The following is a 25,584-nucleotide window of genomic DNA, read 5'->3' on the forward strand; positions in this document are numbered from 1 at the left end:
TTCCATCATACAATAATCCAACCTTACAGATATTGTTTTTTTTCTTCCTAAAGGTTCATCCTCTGTTTTGTTTCCTCAGATCATCGGCCTATTAAACGTTTTCACACCACAGAAGACACTAGAGGAGTTCCAAGATGTGTGAGTATCACGTATTTGAGCGGGACGACAGTTTGATATTAATTAATGCTGATTTAATCTGTCAGCTTGTTCTTTTTAATAAATAAATGTGATAGTCTTTAGTGCTTTTCTAGTTGGTATAAAATTCAGAAGGTGTGATAACCTTAAGCAAAAATACCAGTTTTACCATCTTATGATCCCAGCTTTGTTTCTGAAATGTCAGAAGAGAGAAAATGAAAATAAAAAGCTTTGTAAACTGTGTGCTGATCTTCAGCATGATCTCTACGGTCATACTGGACTGAATCTGCCAGTGGAAGCTGCTTTAGATCTCCCGCTGAAGTCGGCCTTTCATCTGAAGATTTTTGGGCCTAAATCAGTCAATACTGATCAGCAAAGTTTATACTGGTCGACTAGTAGGGATGGAAACAAATAATCGACTTACAGTTGTTGATTAATGGTTTTAGATATTAAATTCATTCATTGTGATTTACTGCTCTGCTTTAGCTTGGTTTAAACTTGCCGCGTTGAACAGGGCGCTAGGTCGCGCACCTCCAAATTTATGGAGCTTGGCCCAGAGCGCGTGCACCAGCCTGGTTCAAAATGGGACGTAAAGATGTTTTCAACTGAAAATGCTGCCTGTTCCAGTGGAACAGTGTGGTTAAATATGACTGAAAACAAACAGAGAGGAGTCTATTGGCCAAGCTGCATCTCTGCTCATTGGAAATCAGAAGAGTTTCATATATTTTATTCATCTCTTCTATTCAGTAACTATTAGGTTCCTGTTTTGTTGTGGTAGCTTATTTGCTAAGTCAACTGATCCAATCAATCCACTTGTGATCAATCAATTAATCGCTGATTAGCATCCCTAATGACTTCATTTCTGCTGCTTGATTGATTTATTGCTGGTTGATAGAACTTAACTTGTGATTAAGTCATGGAGGTTAGAGCTTAAAGTCATTTGTAGCTGCTAGCCTTCATGCAGCATCAGCAGGTTTTTGATTGACGTAACCAAAATGAGGTAAAGTCTGTGTTTGGTGGTAGGTGTGTGTAAACTTGCCCTTCAGACATGATAGATAGATAGATAGATAGATAGATAGATAGATAGATAGATAGATAGATAGATAGATAGATAGATAGATAGATAGCATTTATTGTCACTGAACAGAATTCAACGAAATTTCCATTGCAGCTCCCGTGCAAAAGGTCAAATATATACTGTATAAATAAGCAAACACACAATAATAATAATAACAATATATACAACTAAATTAACTAAAGGCACTCAGTAATGCCAAAGAAGTAACAGCAGGTCCAATTATGGCAAAATACAGATAATGTAACAGTGCAAAGTGCAGAACAATGTGGCTGTGTGGGGGGGGGAATATGTATGTGTGTCTGCGAGGTTATGATATGTGTGGGAGGGGGGACGGCAGGGATTAATGGCTCTGACGGCTGTGGGGAAGCAGCATGGTTTAGGCCGAGCTGTCTTACTGAACATGTCTTACTGCTGTGGAGAGAATAGTGATGATGGAGTGATGAGTGTGAAACAGAGAGGCTGTCTTCCTGTATCGCTGTCCGGCTGATTGGAACTGGAGGGGTAAAATGCTGCTGAGTTGGTGCATGAAGTTAGTGCCCTGTTGTTTGTTTACCTGAATGAAGACGTGTCAGCTGGCACGGCGTGTGAAGCAGCCTGGTTTAAGCCAACATGTGAAGTTCATGCTTGATGCTAACGGGAGGCGTTTCCCTGCAGGTATCTGGTGATGGAGCTGATGGACGCTAACCTCTGTCAGGTGATCCAGATGGAGCTGGACCATGAGAGGCTGTCCTACCTGCTCTACCAGATGCTGTGTGGAATCAAACACCTGCACGCCGCAGGCATCATTCACAGGGTGGGTCGTCCTGGCAACCATGCCGGTCAGTCAGCTCTGAACATCCGCCTGAATCGGCCTGGAAACGATGGAGCCTGTTCTGTCAGACCAGCATACCCAGAGCCAATACCCATTTATCCCTTTAATTTATCCCTTTAATTTATCCCTTTAATTTTGTATGAAAAATCAAGTTTAAACTACCTCAACAGGTGTGGATCCCTTAAGCGATCTGACTATTATATTTTTGAAGTAGTTTGAAGTTTATTTTTCGTACAAAACTAAAGGGATAAACGCAAATCTGATGTCTTGCGTATGCGTATTGACTATGAGTATGCTCATCTGACAGAACAGAGCCATAACCCCGCCCTCCCTGCTCATGTCGTGTTTCGTCCTTCAGGACCTGAAGCCCAGTAACATCGTGGTGAAGTCTGACTGCACCCTGAAGATCCTGGACTTCGGTCTGGCCCGGACCGCCGCCACCGGCCTGCTCATGACGCCCTACGTAGTGACCCGTTATTACCGCGCCCCTGAGGTCATCCTGGGCATGGGTTACCAGGCCAACGGTGAGTGATGGACAAGGTAGCAGTTAGCAGCTGCTGTTCGGCCCTACGCTCAGGGCGGGGTGGACTTAACATGTGGGGGCGCCGTTTGCTTTGCAGGGAGCTTCCCGTGTGAAGACGGTGACAGTGACTGCTGAACATTTAAGTTTTCTTGGCAGTTTTAGCTTAAATTCTCCTTGAGTATGTTATTCCAAGGATTAAAGTATTCCGGCCCCAGGCCGGATTTCCAGCCCGTAGCGATTGTCCGTGGATAAAAAAAAAATCACTCAAATCGTCAATAAATGAATAAAGACGAAATCCCTCTTTTGTTTGTCAGCCAATGGTAGCAAAGGAGCTAAAAATAAAAAAATGAAACTTTGTGTTTGTAGAGAAAGATGATGGAGAGAACGGAATGGCATAAAGTGGGTACATTGTAGTTTATTAACTCCGGCATGCTGTGCCCCAGGAAGCTTATTTACGCATCCAGCAGCAAAAAGGTGTTAGACCCTGGTCATCAAGCTGCTGACCACACAACGTTAGCTTGGAGCTACGGCAGCGGCTGATGTGCCGGCGTCAATAGCTGACCGTTTTCTGCTTTACTCACCGAACACAACTTAGTCTTTAATCAGTCATGCAATCTCTGATCCCATGCTTCCACACCCCCCTATATACACACATGACTTTGTTGCTTGCCTCAAAAAAGTTCAGGTTTCGGGTTTTTGTTGCTTTAATCCCTGTTATTCTTTTAAGCCGGGCATACACTGTGCGATATTTTCAATCGTTGCACGCAGCTACAGCTCAAACTGTACGATCAAACTGAGGGTTTAAAAGTTCCCAGCTCATGATGTTTGTTCTCACTGTGTGACCAGACACTCTGATGCGATCTACCTGCTCACACTGGACGTCTAAAAACCAGCTGGGACTCAGCCCCGCGGTGAGATGGCGCTACTCGGTATCGTCTATCCGGAATCCAAACCAGTAGAAGAGGAATATGAAGCTCACTAGAGTGAAACGCGCTGCCTTGGAAATTTGTGTAATTTTGTGCTGAAAGCCCTAAAAAGAAAAGGAGACGACATATTTGGACAAAGACATGGCTGAGCAAACATGGCTACTACAGTCTGTCAATTTTACAGAAAGAACTCCATTTCACTCATTGCACCCCCGCCATGCTGCTGGGTTTACATCTTAGAGGAAGAAGAAGAAGAATCCTTGTTTGCCCACTGAGCGATTTGCCCACGACCACCTTAAGACGGCTGTCGTGTTTGATTCTCTCCCGACCTCATGATTCGTGATGGCGAGGTGGTCATTGGAAGCTGATCACCCCTCGTTACCCCCTGTACACTACACCACGCACAATCAGGGTAAAATTCAACACAATAATAAAGTTCTTGCACGACTGGAGAATCGGCCCGAAAAGGACAAAAAAAAAATCATTCAGTGTATGCCCGGCTTAGCCTGTGGAGTCAGTGAGCTCCAATTAACATTTCCAACTGATCCAGTCTCCAGTTTAGCTGAAGATTGTTTCAGTCATTGATCAATCAGGATAAATGCAGCTTCAGTCTTAAAAATCAAGAGGAAAACCCCCAGAACTGCCAAATATGGTCATCCATGTTAGCTAACTAGCAGCGCAAAGAGGAGACAATCTGAGGACGGGACGGATTTATGGGATAACTTCTTATTTAAAAAAAAAACTTTTAATTCTAGTGGAGTAAAAATAGGATGAATTATCACTTCACCTTAACAAGAACCAGCTGGTTTTAATCCCTTCCTGTTGGCGTTTGACTTCTCTTTACGCTAAAGCTTCATTGGTTTAACGTTATTTTCTATCTGTTGTTTACTGTTTACGGTTTACTGTTTGCTACTGCTGAACCCTAATCTGAACTATAAAATACATCAGAAGATTATATTTTGAAAAGTGTTTCTTCCACTTGAAGCTTTTACTGTGTAATTAATGACTTTTTACAGGTGCTGGTCATAAAATTAGAATATCATGAAAAAGTAGATTGATTTCAGTAATTCCATTTAAAAAGTGAAACTTGTATATTATATTCATACATTACATACAAACTCATATATTTCAGATGTTTATTTTGTTTAATTTTGATGATTACAAATGACAACAAATGAAAATCTCAAATTCATCATATCAGAAAATTAGAATATTGTGAAAAGGTTCAAAATTGATGGCCCCTGGTGCCACACTCTAATCAGCTAATTAACTCAAACCACCTGCAAAAGCCTTTAAATGGTCTCTCAGTCTAGTTCTATAGGCTACACAATCATGGGGAAGACTGCTGACTTGACAGTTGTCCAAAAGACGACCATCGACACCTTGCACAAGGAGGGCAAGACACAAAAGGTCATCGCTAAAGAGGCTGGCTGTTCACAGAGCTCAGTGTCCAAGCACATTAATAGAGAGGCGAAGGGAAGGAAAAGATGTGGTCGAAAAAAGTGTACAAGCAAGAGAGATAACCGCACCCTGGAGAGGATTGTGAAACAAAACCCATTCAAAAATGTGGGGGAGATTCACAAAGAGTGGACTGCAGCTGGAGTGAGTGCTTCAAGAACCACCACACACAGACGTATGAAAGACATGGGTTTCTGCTGTCGCATTCCTTGTGTCAAGCCACTCTTGAACCACAGACAGCGTCAGAAGCGTCTTGCCTGGGCTAAAGAGAAACAGGACTGGACTGCTGGTGAGTGGTCCAAAGTCATGTTCTCTGATGAAAGTAAATTTTGCATTTCCTTTGGAAATCAAGGTCCCAGAGTCTGGAGGAAAAGAAGAGAGGCACTTCATCCACGTTGCTTGAAGTCCAGTGTAAAGTTTCCACAGTCAGTGATGGTTTGGGGTGCCATGTCATCTGCTGGTGTTGGTCCATTGTGTTTTCTGAGGTCCAGGGTCAACGCAGCCACATACCAGGAAGTTTTAGAGCACTTCATGCTTCCTGCAGCTGACCAACTTTTTGGAGATGCAGATTTCATTTTCCAACAGGACTTGGCACCTGCACACAGTGCCAAAGCTACCAGTACCTGGTTGAAGGACCATGGTATCCCTGTTCTTAATTGGCCAGCAAACTCTCCTGACCTTAACCCCATAGAAAATCTATGGGGTATTGTGAAGAAGAAGATGCAATACACCAGACCCAACAATTCAGAAGAGCTAAAAGCCACTATTAGAGCAACCTGGGCTATCATAACACCTGAGCAGTGCCACAGACTGATCGACTCCATGCCACGCCGCATTGCTGCAGTAATACAGGCCAAAGGAGGCCCAACTAAATACTGAGTGCTGTACATGCTCATACTTTTCATGTTCATACTTTTCAGTTGGCCAACATTTCTATAAATCCTTTGTTTTTATTGGTCTTCAGTAATATTCTAATTTTCTGATATGATGAATTTGAGATTTTCATTTGTTGTCATTTGTAATCATCAAAATTAAACAAAATAAACATCTGAAATATATGAGTTTGTATGTAATGTATGAATATAATATACAAGTTTCACTTTTTAAATGGAATTACTGAAATCAATCTACTTTTTCATGATATTCTAATTTTATGACCAGCACCTGTATATTTTTGTCTCCTACTTTAAAGCACCAGCCTCGTATGGAGAGAAATTTGTTCCAGTATTCTCAAAAGCAAAGAACACGTTTGATGCATTATAAAAATAGAACTTTGAAAAACTATAAATATTTTTTACTCTTTTTAAATTTTATTCTAACAATATTTTTCAGATGTAACTTTTTTTTGACACATTTTATTGTTTGATATTAAATTCTTTATACGGATTTCGCCCTCGGATCAATAGAGAAGCTGTTCCATCCAGAAGAATAGAGGCTGAAATCTGTAATACTGGATATAGAAAAGAATACAGTTCATAAAAACAAACAAAAAATCCTTTTAGTTTCTTTTCAGATTCCATTTTGTAAAGGTTTTATTTTTAACACATTTTATTTTTCAGATTTTCTTTTCCTCTCCGTTTTTCAGATTTCAGCCTCTCCACTTCTGGCCGGAACAGCGTTTCTATCGGACCAAACCATCCAAAAGTGTCGAGGGTGAAAACTGTAAAATAGGATTTAAAACTTGATTGATTTATTTAAAAAATAAAATCAAATTTTTGTTGCTTTTCCTTTTTTTTTTTTTTCAGATTTCCGTTTATAAACGTGTTCTTTGCTTTCACCATTAGAGGAACAAACTGTAGGTTTACATTAGTGCTGCAACAAACAATTATTTTGTTAAATCAATTAATCTGTAATTTTTTCTATTTTTTTTTATCAGTTTTAATAATCGAATAGCCAAAGTTTCCTTAAAGAACAGTTTTTACTAAATTAAACCAGGTGAAACTAAATGTTTTCCACTTAAGGAGTTCCTGATAGAGCACAAAGGAAAACATATTATTAATGTTTAATGCAAAAATACTTAATATATATATATTTTTTTCTACAATACTGCTCCAAGTTGGTTGCTCTTTCAGTTAAAGGCATGTTTTACGGTCTTTATTAATTGATTAATCAATAACTGGAGAATAAATTAGTTGATGATTATTCTAATAATTGATTAATCCGATAAATTGTTTCAGCCCTAGTTTACCAATGTTCTCTTTAAGGCCGTGTGTTCCCAGGAATTAGTCTGTTCCTGACTGCAGCCAGTGAACGGTCGCATATGAAATCCAAATATTTGGATATAAAGTGCATCTTGTTTTATTTACGAGGTCTTTGAGCATTTCCTGCTGACCTGTTGGTTTTGTGGCTCCTTCTTTTCTCCGTCTTTTAACGCTGCGCACATGTAGTGGATATTTGGGCTGTGGGCTGCATTATGGCAGAAATGGTTCGCCACAAAATCCTTTTTCCTGGAAGGGATTGTATCCTTGAGCTGCTTGCAGCAGAAAGTTGGCACTAAGTCTTTCATGTCTACTTTCTTCCCCCCCTTCTGTCAAATTCAGCTATTAAAACTTCACTGCTTTGATTTTGTTTCAACGCTGCGACTTCCAGCCACCCACCTGCTGTCCCCGCAGATGCAGACGCCGCTATCCGCTCCAGGCGCAGTGACTGACACATGAAAGACCTGAACAGAATTTTAATAGTTTTGCTTTTCCTTCGGAGAGACTTTGAATGTTTTTAATGCTCTCTGTCTTCTCTCACTGCGGTTTTTATTGCTTAATCAGGGAAAACAGCTTCTATAGCGATGTTTGCATGCATTCATTTCAGAATCTCGCGTCTTAAGAGTCAATAAGCATCAGAAACATGTTATCAAGCTAACTTTTCCAGGAGATAAAAGCTGGTTGGGACCCTGACCTGTGTAGTTGAATCCACAGAGCTGCATGCAGCCATTGTCTGCACCCTCACCTACATCATGTGTTTATGTCTGATTATCCCTTCTTTTTGTTTGGACCTGGTTTTGATGTTCAGTTTGCATGCTAATTGGGTGGTTGTCATTTCATTTTTCAGTTGATGTCTGGTCTGTTGGATGCATCATGGCTGAAATGGTCCGAGGTAGTGTGTTGTTTCCAGGCTCTGATCGTATCCTTAAGTTAAACCCCACCCCTTTATTCCCTGAACCTGTTGTTGTGTCTCTGCGTTTGTCTGACATCTTGTTCAAACCTTCTGCACACAAAGACCACCTCTGCGTCTGCTTAATGAGGCGTTTCAATCAGGAATCCAAAACAGATGGAATACAGAGTTTATCTGTCGGCTTAACAGCTGATGTCATTAACAGTCCAATTGTCGGCTTGTTTTTTTCTTGTTGCCATGTAGAGATTCAGCGTCCAGAGATGCTTCAACCGTAGACGTTTTGGATTTAAAGATACACTGCAAATGTTTTAAAGTGGACTAACTATTGGCTAATGTGGAAAAAATTAGGTTTCTGCTAATAATATCGATGTTGTTCCATTATTATTGTGACAAATTATTGTTTAAATGTAAATTTGACAAAAATGCAATCCAGAAATGAAACTTCTAATCAAAAAGGTTTTAAGAGAAACATTTCCGTTTAATTATTTTTATTTTCTTTCTCAAATTGTATTCTTCTCCAAAATATTTTGAGAAAATATTTAAATAAATAAAACAATTCTTTTTCAGCTTTAGTTTAACTTTGAGGCGGGGCTTAAACTGCAGCTGCGAATCCATGGAAACACGACCAGTGTTTTGTCAGATGAGCATACCCGTTCAGACCAGTATACCCATAGTCAACTATCCCTTTAGTTATGTACGAAAAATAGACTTTAAACTACCTAAACGGGCATGTATCCCTTTAGTCATATACAAAAAAACAATTTAATTACTTAGTTTTTTGAAGCATATGGTGATCTGACCTTAAATAGTTTTTTTGTTGAACATGACTAAAGGGATACGCGCCCGTTGAGATAGTTTAAAGTCTATTTTTCGTAGATAATGCAAATGTGATGTCTTATTCATGCGTATTGACTATAGGTATGCTGGTCTGACAGAACTCCGGTTCAGGGCGGATAGAAACTATAATAAAAAACTAAAGACCCTGAATACTAGTTGCTGTTTTAGTTGATTTTATTTCTAATCATATTTATCCAGCTGCTATCCTGCTACTCTTGGTTAGCTTTAGAAAGTTACCTGAGTAAATAAAGTGTTTGGTTATGTTATTATGTGTCTAATAGGGAAAAGATAAACACATTTTTAAAAATAAATCAATCTAAACCAACTATTATTATTTTTTAATTGTAACAAAAGTTCTCATAATTCAATTGATAGTGGTTAATTAAGCCGTATTCATGTTTCACACACATGATAATCTTTTCGTTTATGGTAAAGGTTGAACAAAGATGTCAGCAAACTTTTCTGTTTTATGTTTCATTTGTATTTGTGCTGCTGTTTCACAAACGAAAGCAAACCCATTGATTTCCTTTATTCCAGCATCTAAACCAATTAAAGGTGAGCTTCTCCATCTCCAGCTGACACACAGGTTTAATCCCAGTGAATTTATTCTCATTTTCCTTTAACCCTTTATAGGGTGAGCTACCGTTTTGGGTCATTTGCATACCCCTTACAAAGCGAGCCCCGCCCCATCCGTCAGCGAGGTCCAGAAACACATGATTTCTATCCAGCCATTTAGCAACGATATTACTACATCATTTTGGCATTTAACAAGTTAGCTGAGCCCTTGGATGATATGTTGCCTAATATTAATTTATTTTAAAGAAGTTAATGCGTTCATTCCATAAGGTAAAACGCTAAGTTATAAAGTGAAAGTCTTCCAGACTGTTTTTCATTAATGTCTTATTGAATTTGTGGTTTTTTTCCGCATATTACAGCAAGTGATTGTTCATTGATTTTTCAGATCAAAATATTCCTATTTTTATATATTGCAAAAGGTTTTTGCCCTGTCCTCCAACACTCAACTTAAAATTTTGATTTTCAAAGTATTTCACTGAGTACACTATAAAGGGTTAAAGAATAAAAAGGTTTAATTATAAGTTTTTAGTATTTTATCGGCGATCATAGCAGAAAAACTGAAACTGATCCAAATATGCTGGAAATGAAATGTAGGACCAGCCTTACGTACTGATTTGAATCCAGACGGTTTCTCATCCATGCCTGTAGTTTTCTTAATGTTTTGAATAAAAGATATTGATCAGTGGAACAAGGTCATCGAGCAGCTGGGGACGCCGTCTCAGGAGTTCCTCATGAAGCTCAACCAGTCGGTGAGGACCTACGTGGAGAACCGGCCGCGCTACGCTGGCTACAGCTTTGAGAAGCTCTTCCCTGATGTCCTGTTTCCTGCAGACTCTGAACACAACAAGCTGAAAGGTGAGCTCCCTGTTCTCCTCCTTTAGCTGCTAATCTGTTCAACACAGTTAATCGACCGCAGGCTGCTCTGTCTATGGAGCCCAAATTAGTTTCAGCCACTACCGGTGTTCTGTCAGATAAACATACCCCGTCAGACCAACATACCCATCGTCAATTTTCCATTTATCCCTTTAGTTTTCCATGAAAAATAGACTTTAAACTACCTGGACGGGCGTGTATCCCTTTGGTCTTGTACAAAAAAACAACAATGACTTACTTTTTGGTGTTATTTGAAGCGTATGGCGATCTGACCTTAAAATGTTTATTTTTCTACATGACTAAAGACATTCACGCCCGTTGAGGTACTTTAAATTTTGTTTGTTTGTAAAAAGCTAAAGGAATAAACGCAAATTTGATGTCTTGCACATGTATTGACTATGGGTATGCTGGTCTGATGAGGTATGCTCATCTGACAGAACACCGGTTTTAAGAAAATATTTTTACCATCTTTTTCTTGATATTAACTTCCAGTCAAATTATTCAACCTATTCTAAGTAAGTTTTTGGTGACAATAATGTTATGTAATTATGAAAATATTTGCCTTTTTAAATTATTTGCCTCCAATAACATCCCTGTTTATCGGTTCCAGGCATGTTTACGTTCCTTTTACTGGGATTTAATCTCAGAAAAGGGATCTTTCATAAAGTAGCTTCTCATGCGTAATCCCATGAGTGATCTATCAAAACTTTGTTTTCTTCTGTCATCCATCCACACATACATCCATTTTCCGTCATGCTTATCCCTGCTGGGGTCACGAGGGCTGCTGGTGCCCATCTCCAGCTGTCTACAGGCGACCTGTCTGACCTGGACAAACAGCCATTCACACACACACATCTAATTGATATAATAACTGCTCTAAGTGGGTCGCTCTGTCAGCTAAAGGCATGTTTTACAGTCTATAATCCAGTTAATGATATTAATTTTTACACATTGAATTCCTTACAGTTAATTTTTATCTGGTGAAAATTCCACTGCAAGAAATTCAGCTGCAAGAAACATCCCCTCCAAAAAATTCCCCTGTGAAAAATTCAGCTGCAGCTGGTAAATACATGTTGGTGTTTAGAATTTGATGTACAAAACCCAACGAAGTATTAGGGCCAGCCTAGAGAATTGTTTTTCTTCTATTTCCAGAATAGTCGTAACATTACGAGTATAAAGTCATTAAATTCAAAGACTATAGTCGCAGCGAGAATAGTCAGAGAATAGAAGCCCTGTCTTCCCTAAAATTAGGAATGTAGAGCATCATGTGATGGTATAATTTGGCATCGGTTTGACAAATCAGGAAATCTTGTAGCAGCAGCATCAAACTGGGCAGGATGTCAAAGTGGATTCAGATTGGTGGAGCTGGTCGGCCATCATCTGCTGGTCGGAGCTCCAAGCTTTCTTTCTGAAGCGGGTTGATGTATGATGGCTTTATTCTCATTATATTACGACTATATTCTCGTGATATTACGACTATATTCTCGTAATATTACGACTTTGTTCTCGTAATATTACGACTTTGTTCTCGTAATATTACGACTTTGTTCTCGTAATTTTACGACTTTGTTCTCGTAATATTACGACTTTATTCTCGTAATTTTACGGCTATATTCTCGTAATTTTACGGCTTCTCGTACTTTTACGTCTTTCTTTTAGTAATATTACGACTTTATTCCCGTTATATTACGACTTTATTCTCGTAATATTACCACTTTATTCTCATAATATTACGACTTTATTCTCGTAATATTACCACTTTATTCTCATAATATTACGACTTTATTCTCGTAATTTTACGACTTTATTCTCGTTATAGTACGACTTTATTCTCAAAATAAAAAATAAATCTCTAACCTGGTCCTAATACTCCATCGTAACAAAAAAAGTGGACTTCAATTAGTTCAACACCGATACCGGTATTGGGAGGGGCCCTGATCCAGCACTAAAATGGTGGTATCAGCGAGTACCAACAAATAGGGCACTGATACCATTTTGAGAGCCAAAAGTTTCTTGGCTCTCAAAACTATTGTCACCCATTCCAAGTAGGAAATAAAAAGTTCTACTGGATTCACTTTATATTAGTCTTTTTCCTGCTTCACAAAGGTAGGCAGCAGGTTGACAAAGCTATGATGGCAATTATCTTACATCCTAGTATGCAGTTCTTCACATATACACATGGGTTTCTTTTATACTCAACAGCTCCACCTAGTGGTAAAATGTTCAGTTTAGTTCTGTTAGCAAATGGAAAATAAACACCAAAAAAATAATAATAATAATCCTAAACCAGAGCCATCATTTATTCAGAAAGCCTTCATCTCCAACCAGGGGAGCTTCTCCCGTGGAGCTTCTTTAAATTCCCCCAGGAGGGATCATGTGTCAAATAAGGAAACTAGCTTTAAAAGGTACCTACCCCCCATAAGTTTTTTAAAAACTCCTGAAAAATGTTTTTTCCTTTGTTTGCTACCTCTACATCACTCTGTTCCCCTGGAAATGAATCCCTCTGACCAAGCTGGACCCGCTAAGCTGTAACCCATCAGATCTCTGACCCAATTCTTCTCATCCCATTTAGCGAGCCAAGCCAGGGATCTGCTATCCAAAATGCTGGTAATAGACGCTTCCAAGCGGATCTCTGTGGACGAGGCTCTGCAGCACCCCTACATTAACGTGTGGTACGATCCCACTGAAGTGGAAGCAGTGAGTACTTTTTAAAATCGTTTATTCCAAGTCAATGATTGCATTTAAATAAGGATTTTAAAACTCTTTCTGTAGCTTCTCAGACTTTTCACATCTTGTCTTTTCTTCCTGAATGTCAGAACAAATGTTTGTGCTAAAAAAAAAAAAAGTTAATGCTTTGAATTTAGCGACAAACAGCAGAAATTTCTTCAGAAACACAAAGACTCGGCTGGCAGCAAATTGCTGCTTTCATCCGTCTGCTCTGGGTCATGAAAAGATTCCTCAGAACTCAGCATCCAGCTTTGACGGGTGCGTTTATCCCCACGCTGTGGTGTGACGCCTCATTATCGCCTCACTCCTGAGGACAAGGATTCATTTCTGCCAAACTCTAACATGGAGGTTGCTGTTGTGATCAGATCAACGCGTAGCTACATTAAGCTGAAAGCTGCTTGTTTTGAGGACATCAGATTTCTGGGTCTTCTGTTTTCCTCTAAACATTTCCAGTTCCTTCCAAACCACCTTCTGTTTACCACCTAACTCCATAAATAACAATCTAAGAGGAAAGCTTTGCAGGATTGGCACCTGCAGGCTGGAGCCGAGGACTGCAGTTGGATCCTAGTCAGTAACTTATGAGTTTAGACTCGTCCTGTTTTAAACAGGGCTTAAAAAAAAAACGTTATATTTAACCTAGAATCTAAAGTTTGACTCCAACACATTAGTTAATTTCACCCAGGAACAGTAAACAAAGGGTAAAAAGCTAAAGACACAAGCAGAGAATCACATGGAGTGTTTTACAACTTGAACTGACTCGAGCTAACTTGATATCACCAACAAACGCAAAGTTCCTCTGGTTTCGTCATGTTTTGGATTTAAACAACAAGCAAACACCGTTGTTTTAAACATTACATTTCTGCCAAACTCTAACATGGAGGTTGCTGTTGTGATCAGATCAACGCGTAGCTACATTAAGCTGAAAGCTGCTTGTTTTGAGGACATCAGATTTCTGGGTCTTCTGTTTTCCTCTAAACATTTCCAGTTCCTTCCAAACCACCTTCTGTTTACCACCTAACTCCATAAATAACAATCTAAGAGGAAAGCTTTGCAGGATTGGCACCTGCAGGCTGGAGCCGAGGACTGCAGTTGGATCCTAGTCAGTAACTTATGAGTTTAGACTCGTCCTGTTTTAAACAGGGCTTAAAAAAAACCGTTATATTTAACCTAGAATCTAAAGTTTGACTCCAACACATTAGTTAATTTCACCCAGGAACAGTAAACAAAGGGTAAAAAGCTAAAGACACAAGCAGAGAATCACATGGAGTGTTTTACAACTTGAACTGACTCGAGCTAACTTGATATCACCAACAAACGCAAAGTTCCTCTGGTTTCGTCATGTTTTGGATTTAAACAACAAGCAAACACCGTTGTTTTAAACATTACATTTCAGTTCAGGGTTAAACGTGTGAGCGATCTGCGGTTGCTTTGGTCCAATGTTTTAGTCCCTGCCAGTAATGGCTGCAGCATGCCCCCTCCCCTGCTGTATATTGACCTGAGGAATCATTTAAAGGTATACTATGCAATCGGTGTTGATTTTTCCAGCGAGGCTCCCCCCAGAGACCGAAAGTAAAAGTGCACTGTCGTAAATATGCTCAGCTGTTCTCCTGGTTTCTCCGTCAAGCCAGGCGCGGTTGTTTTGAGCTTAGCAGACAGGCGAACGCAACGAATCACCATGTCTACTGCGGTAGGTGACTATTTTGTTCTAATTTTCAAGTTTGAAAATTCTCGCTGGTTCCGCCATGATAACTGCACAAATATTGCCACTGTGCTAGCAACGAGCACAGTGTTTGAACGAGTTTGAACACAGTGGACCAACACTTGTTCAAGAAATGGTGAATACAAAGGTTTTTGGGGACTTTAAGTATTTTTTACATATTAAAACTGAAATCTAAATGGTGACGCTTAAACGTAAAGCAGTTAAAACCTGTTTGTGTTGAGCTTCAGTTGAAACCTGTGAAATAATCCAAAGTGAAAGTGGCTTCCTGCAACTGAAGAGACGCTAGACGGACTGTGGCTAACGCTAATACTAACGCTAAGTTCACATAAACAAGTTACATTGGAGACATGAACAGGAGAGAAAATCAGCTCTTTTTATTTAAATTTTTCTGCTAAAAAAGATTAAACATAATTTAAAGGCAGTTTCAGAAGGAACTGACTTTAATGTTGGTTTGGGGCTTGAGGATAAACTGTGGCAGTTTCTCAATTCACAAGAACGCGATTACGGACCCGTGTCCCCGCCAAGTAGGTTCTTGAGAAGAACACAGGAAAGTGTGGACGTACTGCGTACTGATGACATCACCACACGCTCAGCTCATCTGGAGTTGCATTTCACCCCGTTATTAATATTCTCTAGATATTATTACATTATTACTTTTTTTCATTTCGTGGAGGAATAATAATGAACACAGACAAACACAAATCAAATGAACATGTTGCCAAATAAAACAATCAAACCTCCATCGGAGCGAGTGATACTTCAGACAGGCTGACGCCGGCCCTTTTCCGCCACGGATGGGCTGACGCTGTCCCTGGCTGCTTTTACCCTCGGAGCTCCGCTGGTTGCCGTGGTCCTCAACTTCTGAACATTTTTTTTTTTATTAAGCATTAAATCAGTAAATGGTCCATATAGTGATGCTTAGACGTATAATGTTCTTGCCTCAAATGATCTTAAAACTTTTAGCGAACAACAGAAACAGAAAAGAGAACTTTTAACTTAATACTCTGAGCTCTGCGAGCGCTAACCTGGAAGCTCCTGCTGCCGCAGTGCATGCAGGGACAGCTGTCGGTGTCAAGAACGCACAAGTCTGCTCTGATGCACGCTGGGTAAAGAGGAAGGGGCGAGAACAACATCCAGGGACTTTGTTCGTTCTCGGTCTGCTGTTGTGAAGTGGAACAGTACTAGGGCTGAGGCTGATGACGTTTCACGAGTACACGAGAACGCACAAGTACACTGATTGAGAAATGGCCAATGATTTGGTTTAACGTCTGCTACATGCTAACTGTGGAGCTTTGGTAGGCCGCTGGCTTCAGTGAACTAATTCAGAAGGCTGAATTTCTTCCTTTAAACAATACGCAATTTGTGTTGATCAATAAACCATGAATGTATGCAATAAATGTGGTATTTGTAAAGGAACAACATGTGGAAGAAATAAACTGCTAATGAAGCAGCAATGCTTGAATTCCTTAGAGATCCAGATCCCAATCAGAGGCAGAAATCAGATGTGGTGTTCCCTAAGGGTCCATCTTAGGGCCCTCTTATCAAAATCTCAGACTTAAAGGGTCACCACCAGGAGGGAGCAGATGACACAGACATCCAGAAGATCGTTTACAGCCGCTAATCCTGTGGTTTGTTGTTGACTGAAACCTAAAACCTTGTTTGTGTCTGTTTTACAGCCGCCGCCTGCGATCACAGACAAGCAGCTGGATGAGCGAGAGCACACGGTGGAGGAGTGGAAAGGTAGAGCAGAGCCTTCATCACAGAATACAAAATACAGCTATGGGGGGAAATTTGATACAGTGTTGTTGAAAGCAAAGAACACATTTCAAAATAAGGAATTCTGAAGAAAAACTGTTTCAAAAATGAAATTTGAAAACTTAAGGTTATTTATCATGTTTACGCAAAACATAAACCAATATTAGCAGGTCCTTTTAGTTAGCAGGTCCTTTTAGTTAGCAGGTCCTTTTAGTTAGCAGGTTCTCTTAGTTAGCAGGTTATGTTTGTTAGCAGGTTCTCTTAGATGGCAGATTCTCTCTGTTAGCAGGTCCTTTTAGTTAGCAGGTTCTCTTAGTTGGCAGGTTCTCTTTGTTGGCAGGTTCTCTCTGCTAGCAGGTTCTTTTAGTTAGCAGGTTCTCTTAGTTAGCAGGTTATTTTAGTTAGCAGGTTCTCTTAGTTGGCAGGTTCTCTTTGTTGGCAGGTTCTCTCTGCTAGCAGGTTCTTTTAGTTAGCAGGTTCTTTTAGTTAGCAGGTTCTTTTAGTTAGCAGGTTCTTTTAGTTAGGAGGTTCTCTTAGTTGGCAGGTTCTCTTAGTTGGGAGGTTCTCTTAGTTGGGAGGTTCTCTTAGTTGGGAGGTTCTCTTAGTTGGGAGGTTCTCTTAGTTGGCAGGTTCTCTCTGTTAGCAGGTTCTCTCTGTTAGCAGGTTCTCTTAGTTGGGAGGTTCTCTTAGTTGGCGGGTTCTCTTAGTTGGCGGGTTCTCTCTGTTAGCAGGTTCTCTCTGTTAGCAGGTTCTCTTAGTTGGCAGGTTCTCTTAGTTGGCAGGTTCTCTATGCTAGCAGGTTCTCTTAGTTGGCAGGTTCTCTTAGTTGGGAGGTTCTCTTAGTTGGCAGATTCTTTCTGTTAGCAGGTTCTCTTAGTTGGCAGGTTCTCTTAGTTGGCAGGTTCTCTCTGCTAGCAGGTTCTCTTAGTTGGCAGGTTCTCTTAGTTGGGAGGTTCTCTTAGTTGGCAGATTCTCTCTGTTAGCAGGTTCTCTCTGTTAGCAGGTTCTCTTAGTTGGCAGGTTCTCTCGGTTGGCAGGTTCTCTTAGTTGGCAGGTTCTCTCTGCTAGCAGGTTCTCTTAGTTGGCAGGTTCTCTTAGTTGGGAGGTTCTCTTAGTTGGCAGATTCTCTTAGTTGGCAGGTTCTCTCTGCTAGCAGGTTCTCTTAGTTGGCAGGTTCTCTTAGTTGGGAGGTTCTCTTAGTTGGCAGATTCTCTCTGTTAGCAGGTTCTCTCTGTTAGCAGGTTCTCTTAGTTGGCAGGTTCTCTCTGTTAGCAGGTTCTCTCAGTTGGCAGGTTCTCTCTGTTAGCAGGTTCTCTCTGTTAGCAGGTTCTCTCAGTTGGCAGGTTCTCTCAGTTGGCAGGTTCTCTCAGTTGGCAGGTTCTCTCTGTTAGCAGGTTCTTTTAGTTAGCAGGTTCTTTTAGTTAGCAGGTTCTTTTAGTAAGCAGGTTCTCTCTGCTAGCAGGTTCTCTTAGTTGGCAGGTTCTCTTAGTTGGCAGGTTCTCTTAGTTGGCAGATTCTTTCTGTTAGCAGGTTCTCTCTGTTAGCAGGTTCTCTCTGTTAGCAGGTTCTCTTAGTTGGCAGGTTCTCTCTGTTAGCAGGTTCTCTCTGTTAGCAGGTTCTCTCTGTTAGCAGGTTCTCTCTGTTAGCAGGTTCTCTTAGTTGGCAGGTTCTCTCTGTTAGCAGGTTCTCTCTGTTAGCAGGTTCTCTCTGTTAGCAGGTTCTCTCTGTTGGCAGGTTCTCTCTGTTAGCAGGTTCTCTCTGTTAGCAGGTTCTCTCTGTTAGCAGGTTCTCTTAGTTGGCAGGTTCTCTCTGTTAGCAGGTTCTCTCTGTTAGCAGGTTCTCTCTGTTAGCAGGTTCTCTTAGTTGGCAGGTTCTCTCTGTTAGCAGGTTCTCTCTGTTAGCAGGTTCTCTCTGTTAGCAGGTTCTCTCTGTTGGCAGGTTCTCTCTGTTAGCAGGTTCTCTCTGTTAGCAGGTTCTCTCTGTTGGCAGGTTCTCTTAGTTGGCAGGTTCTCTTAGTTGGCAGGTTCTCTTAGTTAGCAGGTTCTCTCTGTTAGCAGTAGGGGTGTAAATCACATCCATCATGGCGATTCGATTCAGTATCGATTTCCTGACCCAACGATTCGATTATTTTCGATACTTAAGAATACACCACGATTCAATTCGATTCGATTAATCGATTAATCGGTTAATTTTTTATTTTTATTATTATTATTATTATTTTTTTTACACCTTACAGGCTAAACAAAGTTTCAAGTTTGAAATAAATCAATGAAAGCTGTAATATCATTATGCATTTTCTTTAGAAACAACAGCAAATAACAGAAGTAGAAAAGTTGCATCAAAAAATACTGCAAAAATACTGCACAATATCAGTGTAATGAGTTCAATGCAATACCTCGGCTCCAGAGAAACTGTCCAACATATTTTTTTAGAATGTAATAAATATACTCAGGAAAGAGAGATGTTGTGTAGAGAGTTAGACAGGAATAAAAATAAACTAGATATAAGGGAATTGTTTCAAAGGTAATCTGGGGATGTAGTTTTTGGTAGTATTTTTAATTTTCTAAGAAGAACGGGTATTTTAGGAAGAATATAATAGTTTGTCTGGTCCATACTCCATTCTGGATGGTGGCGGTAATGCACCTATAAGTTGTTTGCCAACCGCCATTAAAAAAAGAAGAAGAAGAAGAAGGCTCCAGAGTATTGCGTCACCGCCACCTTGAGAGACGCTCCGCTGCTCCTCTCCCAGATTGTAGCTGACCGCAAACAGTGCACCAGACAAGAGGCCGGCTTGTTCTGTTTTTATGACCGAAATTGCGGAAAACAACTTGTGAAGTTTGACCCGCTAGATGAGCGAGGTGCGCGAGAACGCTGGGACCCTTTTTCCAGCTGAATCTCCGCTCTTTTTGGCCCTCATGTCCCTCCGTTGTCGGACTAAACTCGCCCGCACTTCCTCACCGCCTCGGCCGTATCTAGACCCACAGTGTGTAGCTCAGACCACGCTTCAATACTGAGCATAATTTAAAAATGTCTGTGTGAAGCTTGCTGCAACAAACTGCTGTAAGAGTATAACCAGGAAGCGAGGTAGGAGGGCAAAATAGGTTTAGCGCCACCGCAGCACGGGAGGGAGAATTACGCCCAGGAGCAAATGGATAAAAATAGACCAGAGAAAAAAAAAAACATGAATCGATTATCTTGCGGACGTGTCGATGCATCGGATCGTCGGCTTTTGGATCGATGCATCGATACAAAAGGATTATTATTTACACCCCTAGTTAGCAGGTTCTCTTAGTTGGCAGGTTCTCTTAGTTAGCAGGTTCTCTCTGTTAGCAGGTTCTCTTAGTTGGCAGGTTCTCTCAGTTGGCAGGTTCTCTCTGTTAGCAGGTTCTCTCTGTTAGCAGGTTCTCTTAGTTAGCAGGTTCTCTTAGTTAGCAGGTTCTCTTAGTTGGCAGGTTCTCTTAGTTGGCAGGTTCTCTTAGTTAGCAGGTTCTCTCAGTTAGCAGGTTCTCTTAGTTAGCAGGTTCTCTTAGTTGGCAGGTTCTCTTAGTTGGCAGGTTCTCTTAGTTAGCAGGTTCTCTCAGTTAGCAGGTTCTCTCTGTTAGCAGGTTCTCTTAGTTGGCAGGTTCTCTTAGTTGGCAGGTTCTCTTAGTTAGCAGGTTCTCTTAGTTAGCAGGTTCTCTCTGTTAGCAGGTTCTCTCTGTTAGCAGGTTCTCTAAGTAAGCAGGTTCTCTCTGTTAGCAGGTTCTCTAAGTAAGCAGGTTCTCTAAGTAAGCAGGTTCTCTAAGTGAGCAGGTTCTCTAAGTGAGCAGGTTCTCCTGGTTAGCAGGTTCTCCTGGCTAACAGGTTCTCTTGGTTAACAGGTTCTCTTGGTTAACAGGTCATCCCTGTTAGCAGGTTCTCCCTGTTAGCAGGTTCTCTGTTAGCAGGTCCTTTTAGTTAGCAGGTCCTTTTAGTTAGCAGGTCCTTTTAGTTAGCAGGTTTTTTTAGTTAGCAGGTTATGTTTGTTAGCAGGTTCTCTTAGTTGGTAGGTTCTCTTAGTTAGCAGGTTATCTCTCTTAGCAGGTTCTCTCTGTTAGCAGGTTCTCTCTGTTAGCAGGTCCTTTTAGTTAGCAGGTCCTCTTAGTTGGTAGGTTCTCTTAGTTGGCAGGTTCTCTTAGTTGGCAGGTTCTCTTAGTTGGCAGGTTCTCCCTGTTAGCAGGTTCTCTCTGTTAGCAGGTCCTTTTAGTTAGCAGGTCCTTTTAGTTAGCAGGTTCTCTTAGTTGGTAGGTTCTCTTAGTTGGCAGGTTCTCTCTGTTAGCAGGTTCTCTCTGTTAGCAGGTTCTCTGTTAGCAGGTTCTCTCTGTTAGCAGGTTCTCTCTGTTAGCAGGTCCTTTTAGTTAGCAGGTCCTTTTAGTTAGCAGGTCCTTTTAGTTAGCAGGTCCTTTTAGTTAGCAGGTCCTTTTAGTTAGCAGGTCCTCTTAGTTGGTAGGTTCTCTTAGTTGGCAGGTTCTCTTAGTTGGCAGGTTCTCTTAGTTGGCAGGTTCTCTTAGTTGGCAGGTTCTCCCTGTTAGCAGGTTCTCTCTGTTAGCAGGTTCTCTCTGTTAGCAGGTCCTTTTAGTTAGCAGGTCCTTTTAGTTAGCAGGTCCTCTTAGTTGGTAGGTTCTCTTAGTTGGCAGGTTCTCTTAGTTGGCAGGTTCTCTTAGTTGGCAGGTTCTCTTAGTTAGCAGGTTCTCTCAGTTAGCAGGTTCTCTTAGTTAGCAGGTTCTCTTAGTTAGCAGGTTCTCTTAGTTAGCAGGTTCTCTCAGTTAGCAGGTTCTCTCTGTTAGCAGGTTCTCTTAGTTGGCAGGTTCTCTTAGTTGGCAGGTTCTCTTAGTTGGCAGGTTCTCTTAGTTAGCAGGTTCTCTTAGTTGGCAGGTTCTCTCTGTTAGCAGGTTCTCTCTGTTAGCAGGTTCTCTGTTAGCAGGTTCTCTCTGTTAGCAGGTTCTCTGTTAGCAGGTTCTCTCTGTTAGCAGGTTCTCTCTGTTAGCAGGTCCTTTTAGTTAGCAGGTCCTTTTAGTTAGCAGGTCCTTTTAGTTAGCAGGTCCTTTTAGTTAGCAGGTCCTTTTAGTTAGCAGGTCCTTTTAGTTAGCAGGTCCTCCTAGTTGGTAGGTTCTCTTAGTTGGCAGGTTCTCTTAGTTGGCAGGTTCTCTTAGTTGGCAGGTTCTCTTAGTTAGCAGGTTATCTCTCTTAGCAGGTTCTCTCTGTTAGCAGGTTCTCTCTGTTAGCAGGTCCTTTTAGTTAGCAGGTCCTCTTAGTTGGTAGGTTCTCTTAGTTGGCAGGTTCTCTTAGTTGGCAGGTTCTCTTAGTTGGCAGGTTCTCCCTGTTAGCAGGTTCTCTCTGTTAGCAGGTCCTTTTAGTTAGCAGGTCCTTTTAGTTAGCAGGTCCTTTTAGTTAGCAGGTTCTCTTAGTTGGTAGGTTCTCTTAGTTGGCAGGTTCTCTCTGTTAGCAGGTTCTCTCTGTTAGCAGGTTCTCTGTTAGCAGGTTCTCTCTGTTAGCAGGTTCTCTCTGTTAGCAGGTCCTTTTAGTTAGCAGGTCCTTTTAGTTAGCAGGTCCTTTTAGTTAGCAGGTCCTTTTAGTTAGCAGGTCCTTTTAGTTAGCAGGTCCTCTTAGTTGGTAGGTTCTCTTAGTTGGCAGGTTCTCTTAGTTGGCAGGTTCTCTTAGTTGGCAGGTTCTCTTAGTTGGCAGGTTCTCTTAGTTGGCAGGTTCTCTTAGTTGGCAGGTTCTCCCTGTTAGCAGGTTCTCTCTGTTAGCAGGTTCTCTCTGTTAGCAGGTCCTTTTAGTTAGCAGGTCCTTTTAGTTAGCAGGTCCTTTTAGTTAGCAGGTTCTCTTAGTTGGTAGGTTCTCTTAGTTGGCAGGTTCTCTCTGTTAGCAGGTTCTCTCTGTTAGCAGGTTCTCTCGGTTAGCAGGTTCTCGTTATGTCTAGAAATATTTGTAGTTTTTCTCCAAAATTAATTTGAGGTCTTTTGATCGCGTTCCACATTTTATTGTGAATTGGAGTTGATGGTTCAGGTCTTGGTCTCTGATTTGTTGGATTTCTAAAGACTGGTTTAGTATTGAAATTCTCCCTTCTGTCACTGAACTACCAGAATATCTGCATTTTATCCATAATTTTCTACATGAAATCATTTAAACTGGACGTTTTAAATAACCAAAGTGTTTATTTGACCGAAGGCTTAAATGAACATGATGTTTTTCTTTCATTAATGCAGAGTTAATCTATAAAGAAGTGCTGGACTGGGAGGAAAGGACAAAGAACGGCGTCATCAGGGGACAGCCGGCATCTATAGGTTGGTGGAGTCTTATTGTGTTCTTCTTCTGGTGTGTTGTTTTTTATTTCTTTTGAACCTTTCTACTGAATCTTTCACAGATTATTTTTTCATATAAACCTTCCTCTGCTGCATTCCACTTTAGCTCTGTTTAGTTTTACTTGTTTTCCTGTTCTGGCATTTCTTTTTCCTTCCTTTCTGAATCCAGTCTTCCTCCTCCTCTTCACTGCAGTTATTATGTCTGCTCAGCTTTTCTATTCAGTAAGGAACTAAAAATCATTTTTCTTCTGTTACTAAACCGTCTCCTTCAACATAACTGGAAGTTTTTCGTTATTTGTTCTACTTGTTCGAGTTGATAGTAATTAGCCTGATCAGCGCTGCTGATGATCATCTGTCGGCCCACATTCCGACATTCAACAATCACTGGTTTAAATAATAATAAAAAATGAAAAGACACAACCTGTCTGAAAAAACCTGATTAACCGTTAAAAAGATCAACATTTAGGACTGATGCTGAGTCTCTTTATTTCTGCTCAATGCAGATAAAAGCAGAAGAAAAATCAAGAAAGAGTTTGGTTAACAAAGCTGCATCTTTGGCCCTCTACCTCTAGGGGGCGTTATTTGACGACTGACCGCCGCCCTCCTCCCTTCCTGTTTCTCAGCACAGGTGCAGCAATGAGCAGCAGCCACCAGCACCCCCCCTCCACGTCCTCGTCCGCCTCCACCAACGACGTCTCCTCCGACCCGACCCCGACCGACACGGACAGCAGCCTGGAGACAGCCCGCGCCGCCGCGGGCCCCGTGGGCTGCTGCAGATGATGGCCCCGCCCTCCCGGCGCCGGTCCTGCTCCGCGGTCACAGCGGCTCCTCGCTGGTCCCTCCCTCTCTCCTCCCCTCCTGCTCGTCTCTGGTAGTATAGCATATTAGTCAGATAGCTGTGTAAGAAATATTTCTAAAGAACAGATCTTTGTCTTTTCTTTGAAAATAATCATCCATAGATTCTTTTATTATTTTGTTCAAAAGATTTTATTTTCTCTAATATATTGTTTCTTTGTCAGAAACCAGATCTGGTTTGAATTCAGTTTGTAGCGCCGGTAGGATCTGAGAAATGTCATAAACGGATGTAATTTTCTCTGTTTTTATCTTTGACAGCTTGCCATACCTTCACAGATTAAGTTTGTACAGATTTGACCGTAGATGGTGGTTTTATCTTTATTACCAATATTCTGTGAGTCCTTGGATCCCAGATTATTTTCTCCTGGATGGTTTTGTCTAAAATATTATGGATATTGTTTTTTTTGTTTGTTTGTTTTTTATTATTTGCTGATGACACATCCATTTATTAGAGACAAGGTCAGTTAGATTTATTGTAAAAAAAAATTAAAAAAAAGAAGCTACTTCTACTTTCTACAATGTAAAGTTAAACTTTTTACAAACGCTTTATAATTTTAATATTTTTCACCTCCCATTTAAAGAACAAATGCTGACATTTGTTGGATTCTCCTTTGTCATATTTAGACTAGAAGAGTCTAAATATGTTGTTATTTTTAAGTGCTTTAAAATCTTTTCTTTGTCCCAGTTGTGGACGGAGCCGGTTTGGTGGAACCGATCTGGACTGGATCCTTTAGAAATGGAGAGTTTGGTTTGTTAGGTTGATGATGGTGAAACTAGGATGTGCTTCAGCTGAGGTGGGTGGTGGGGGGCTTTTGATGCATCTCAACAGATTTGAATATCAGAAAAACAGTTTGTTTGTTCCAGAAATTCGTTTAATTCTGTTCATTTTGATGATTATGGCTTAAAAGCAACAGATCATGAAAAATTAATTCTAGAAATATTTCAACAGAGCGATACAGATTATTTTAACGTCCCCTGATAGCCGCTGCTGATGTCGCCTCATCTTCCTTCATTTACAGGATAAAATGATAAAACGTTGCAGGAAACAAAACATTAAAGCTAGAAGGTAAATAGAGGGAGCAGAAAGTTAAAATTTCATAATAAATGAGCTGACGTGACTGATGGATGTTTGCCCTTCAAATAAGATATTTTGCATTTTAAAGGTAAAGATAAAGGAAATATCTTTATTTTAAACTAAAGAACTCTTATTCCATTGTCTTACTTACTGGATAGAATTAAGGGAAAATAAAGTTTATTTGAAGAAAAAGTTAACCTGTAGTTCTTTTTTTTTTTATACATATATATAATTTTTTTCAATTCAAATCACTTGTGTAGCGGCCAATTTATAACACAAGTCATCTCAAGGCATTTTACAGTTCACAAGATCATACAGTCAAATTGATTCAAAGTTTTCTATAAGGAAAACCAGCTGATTGCATCGACTCATTGGCTCTTCAGCAATCCCTCACACTAAGCATGCTTGTAGCGACAGTGGAGAGGAAAAACTCCCTTTTAACAGGAAGAAACCTCCAGCAGAACCAGGCTCAGTGTGAGCGGCCATCTGCTGAGGCCGACTGGGGTTCAAGGAGACAGAAGCAGAGATAGAAAAAGAATCGGAGATACAAAAGGCAACAGACCAGATGAAGCTACTATGAGAAAAAGCAAAGAGAGCCGAACGTTAGAGGTTGAACTAATAGATTCTGCAGAGTGGGAGAATAGAGACAGAATGAAGCATAATGATGAAAACGTTGTCCCTATGTCCTCCAGCAGTCTAAGCCTATAGCAGCATAACTATAGAGATAGCTCAGGATAACCTGAGCCACTCTAACTATAAGCTTTATCAAAAAGGAAAGTTTTAAGCCTAGCCTTAAAAGTACTT

General features: G+C 40.6%; 1 protein-coding gene across 3 annotated transcripts in view; it reads left to right on the top strand.

Annotated features, from left to right (window-relative positions):
* LOC119795289 (mitogen-activated protein kinase 8) overlaps nucleotides 1–24,957 on the top strand; it is a 51,955-nt gene extending 26,998 nt beyond the window's left edge. The window contains exons 4-12 of one of the 3 annotated variants that reach the window (XM_038303196.1): nucleotides 80–138; nucleotides 1,868–2,006; nucleotides 2,383–2,548; nucleotides 7,319–7,390; nucleotides 10,125–10,307; nucleotides 12,898–13,022; nucleotides 16,449–16,512; nucleotides 22,755–22,832; nucleotides 23,479–24,957. In XM_038303196.1, the coding sequence (XP_038159124.1) occupies nucleotides 80–138; nucleotides 1,868–2,006; nucleotides 2,383–2,548; nucleotides 7,319–7,390; nucleotides 10,125–10,307; nucleotides 12,898–13,022; nucleotides 16,449–16,512; nucleotides 22,755–22,832; nucleotides 23,479–23,630 (1,038 nt within the window). In that variant the 3' untranslated portion in view covers nucleotides 23,631–24,957. Of the gene's footprint in view, nucleotides 1–79; nucleotides 139–1,867; nucleotides 2,007–2,382; nucleotides 2,549–7,318; nucleotides 7,391–7,976; nucleotides 8,049–10,124; nucleotides 10,308–12,897; nucleotides 13,023–16,448; nucleotides 16,513–22,754; nucleotides 22,833–23,473 lie in introns of all 3 variants that reach the window. The other 2 variants (XM_038303195.1, XM_038303197.1) reach the window with 2 other exon arrangements.
* The last annotated feature ends 627 nt before the right edge of the window (nucleotides 24,958–25,584 follow it).

This window comes from Cyprinodon tularosa, unplaced genomic scaffold (assembly GCF_016077235.1).
Source record: "Cyprinodon tularosa strain WSP-4 unplaced genomic scaffold, ASM1607723v1 ctg508, whole genome shotgun sequence".
Taxonomy (NCBI): Eukaryota; Metazoa; Chordata; class Actinopteri; order Cyprinodontiformes; family Cyprinodontidae; genus Cyprinodon; species Cyprinodon tularosa.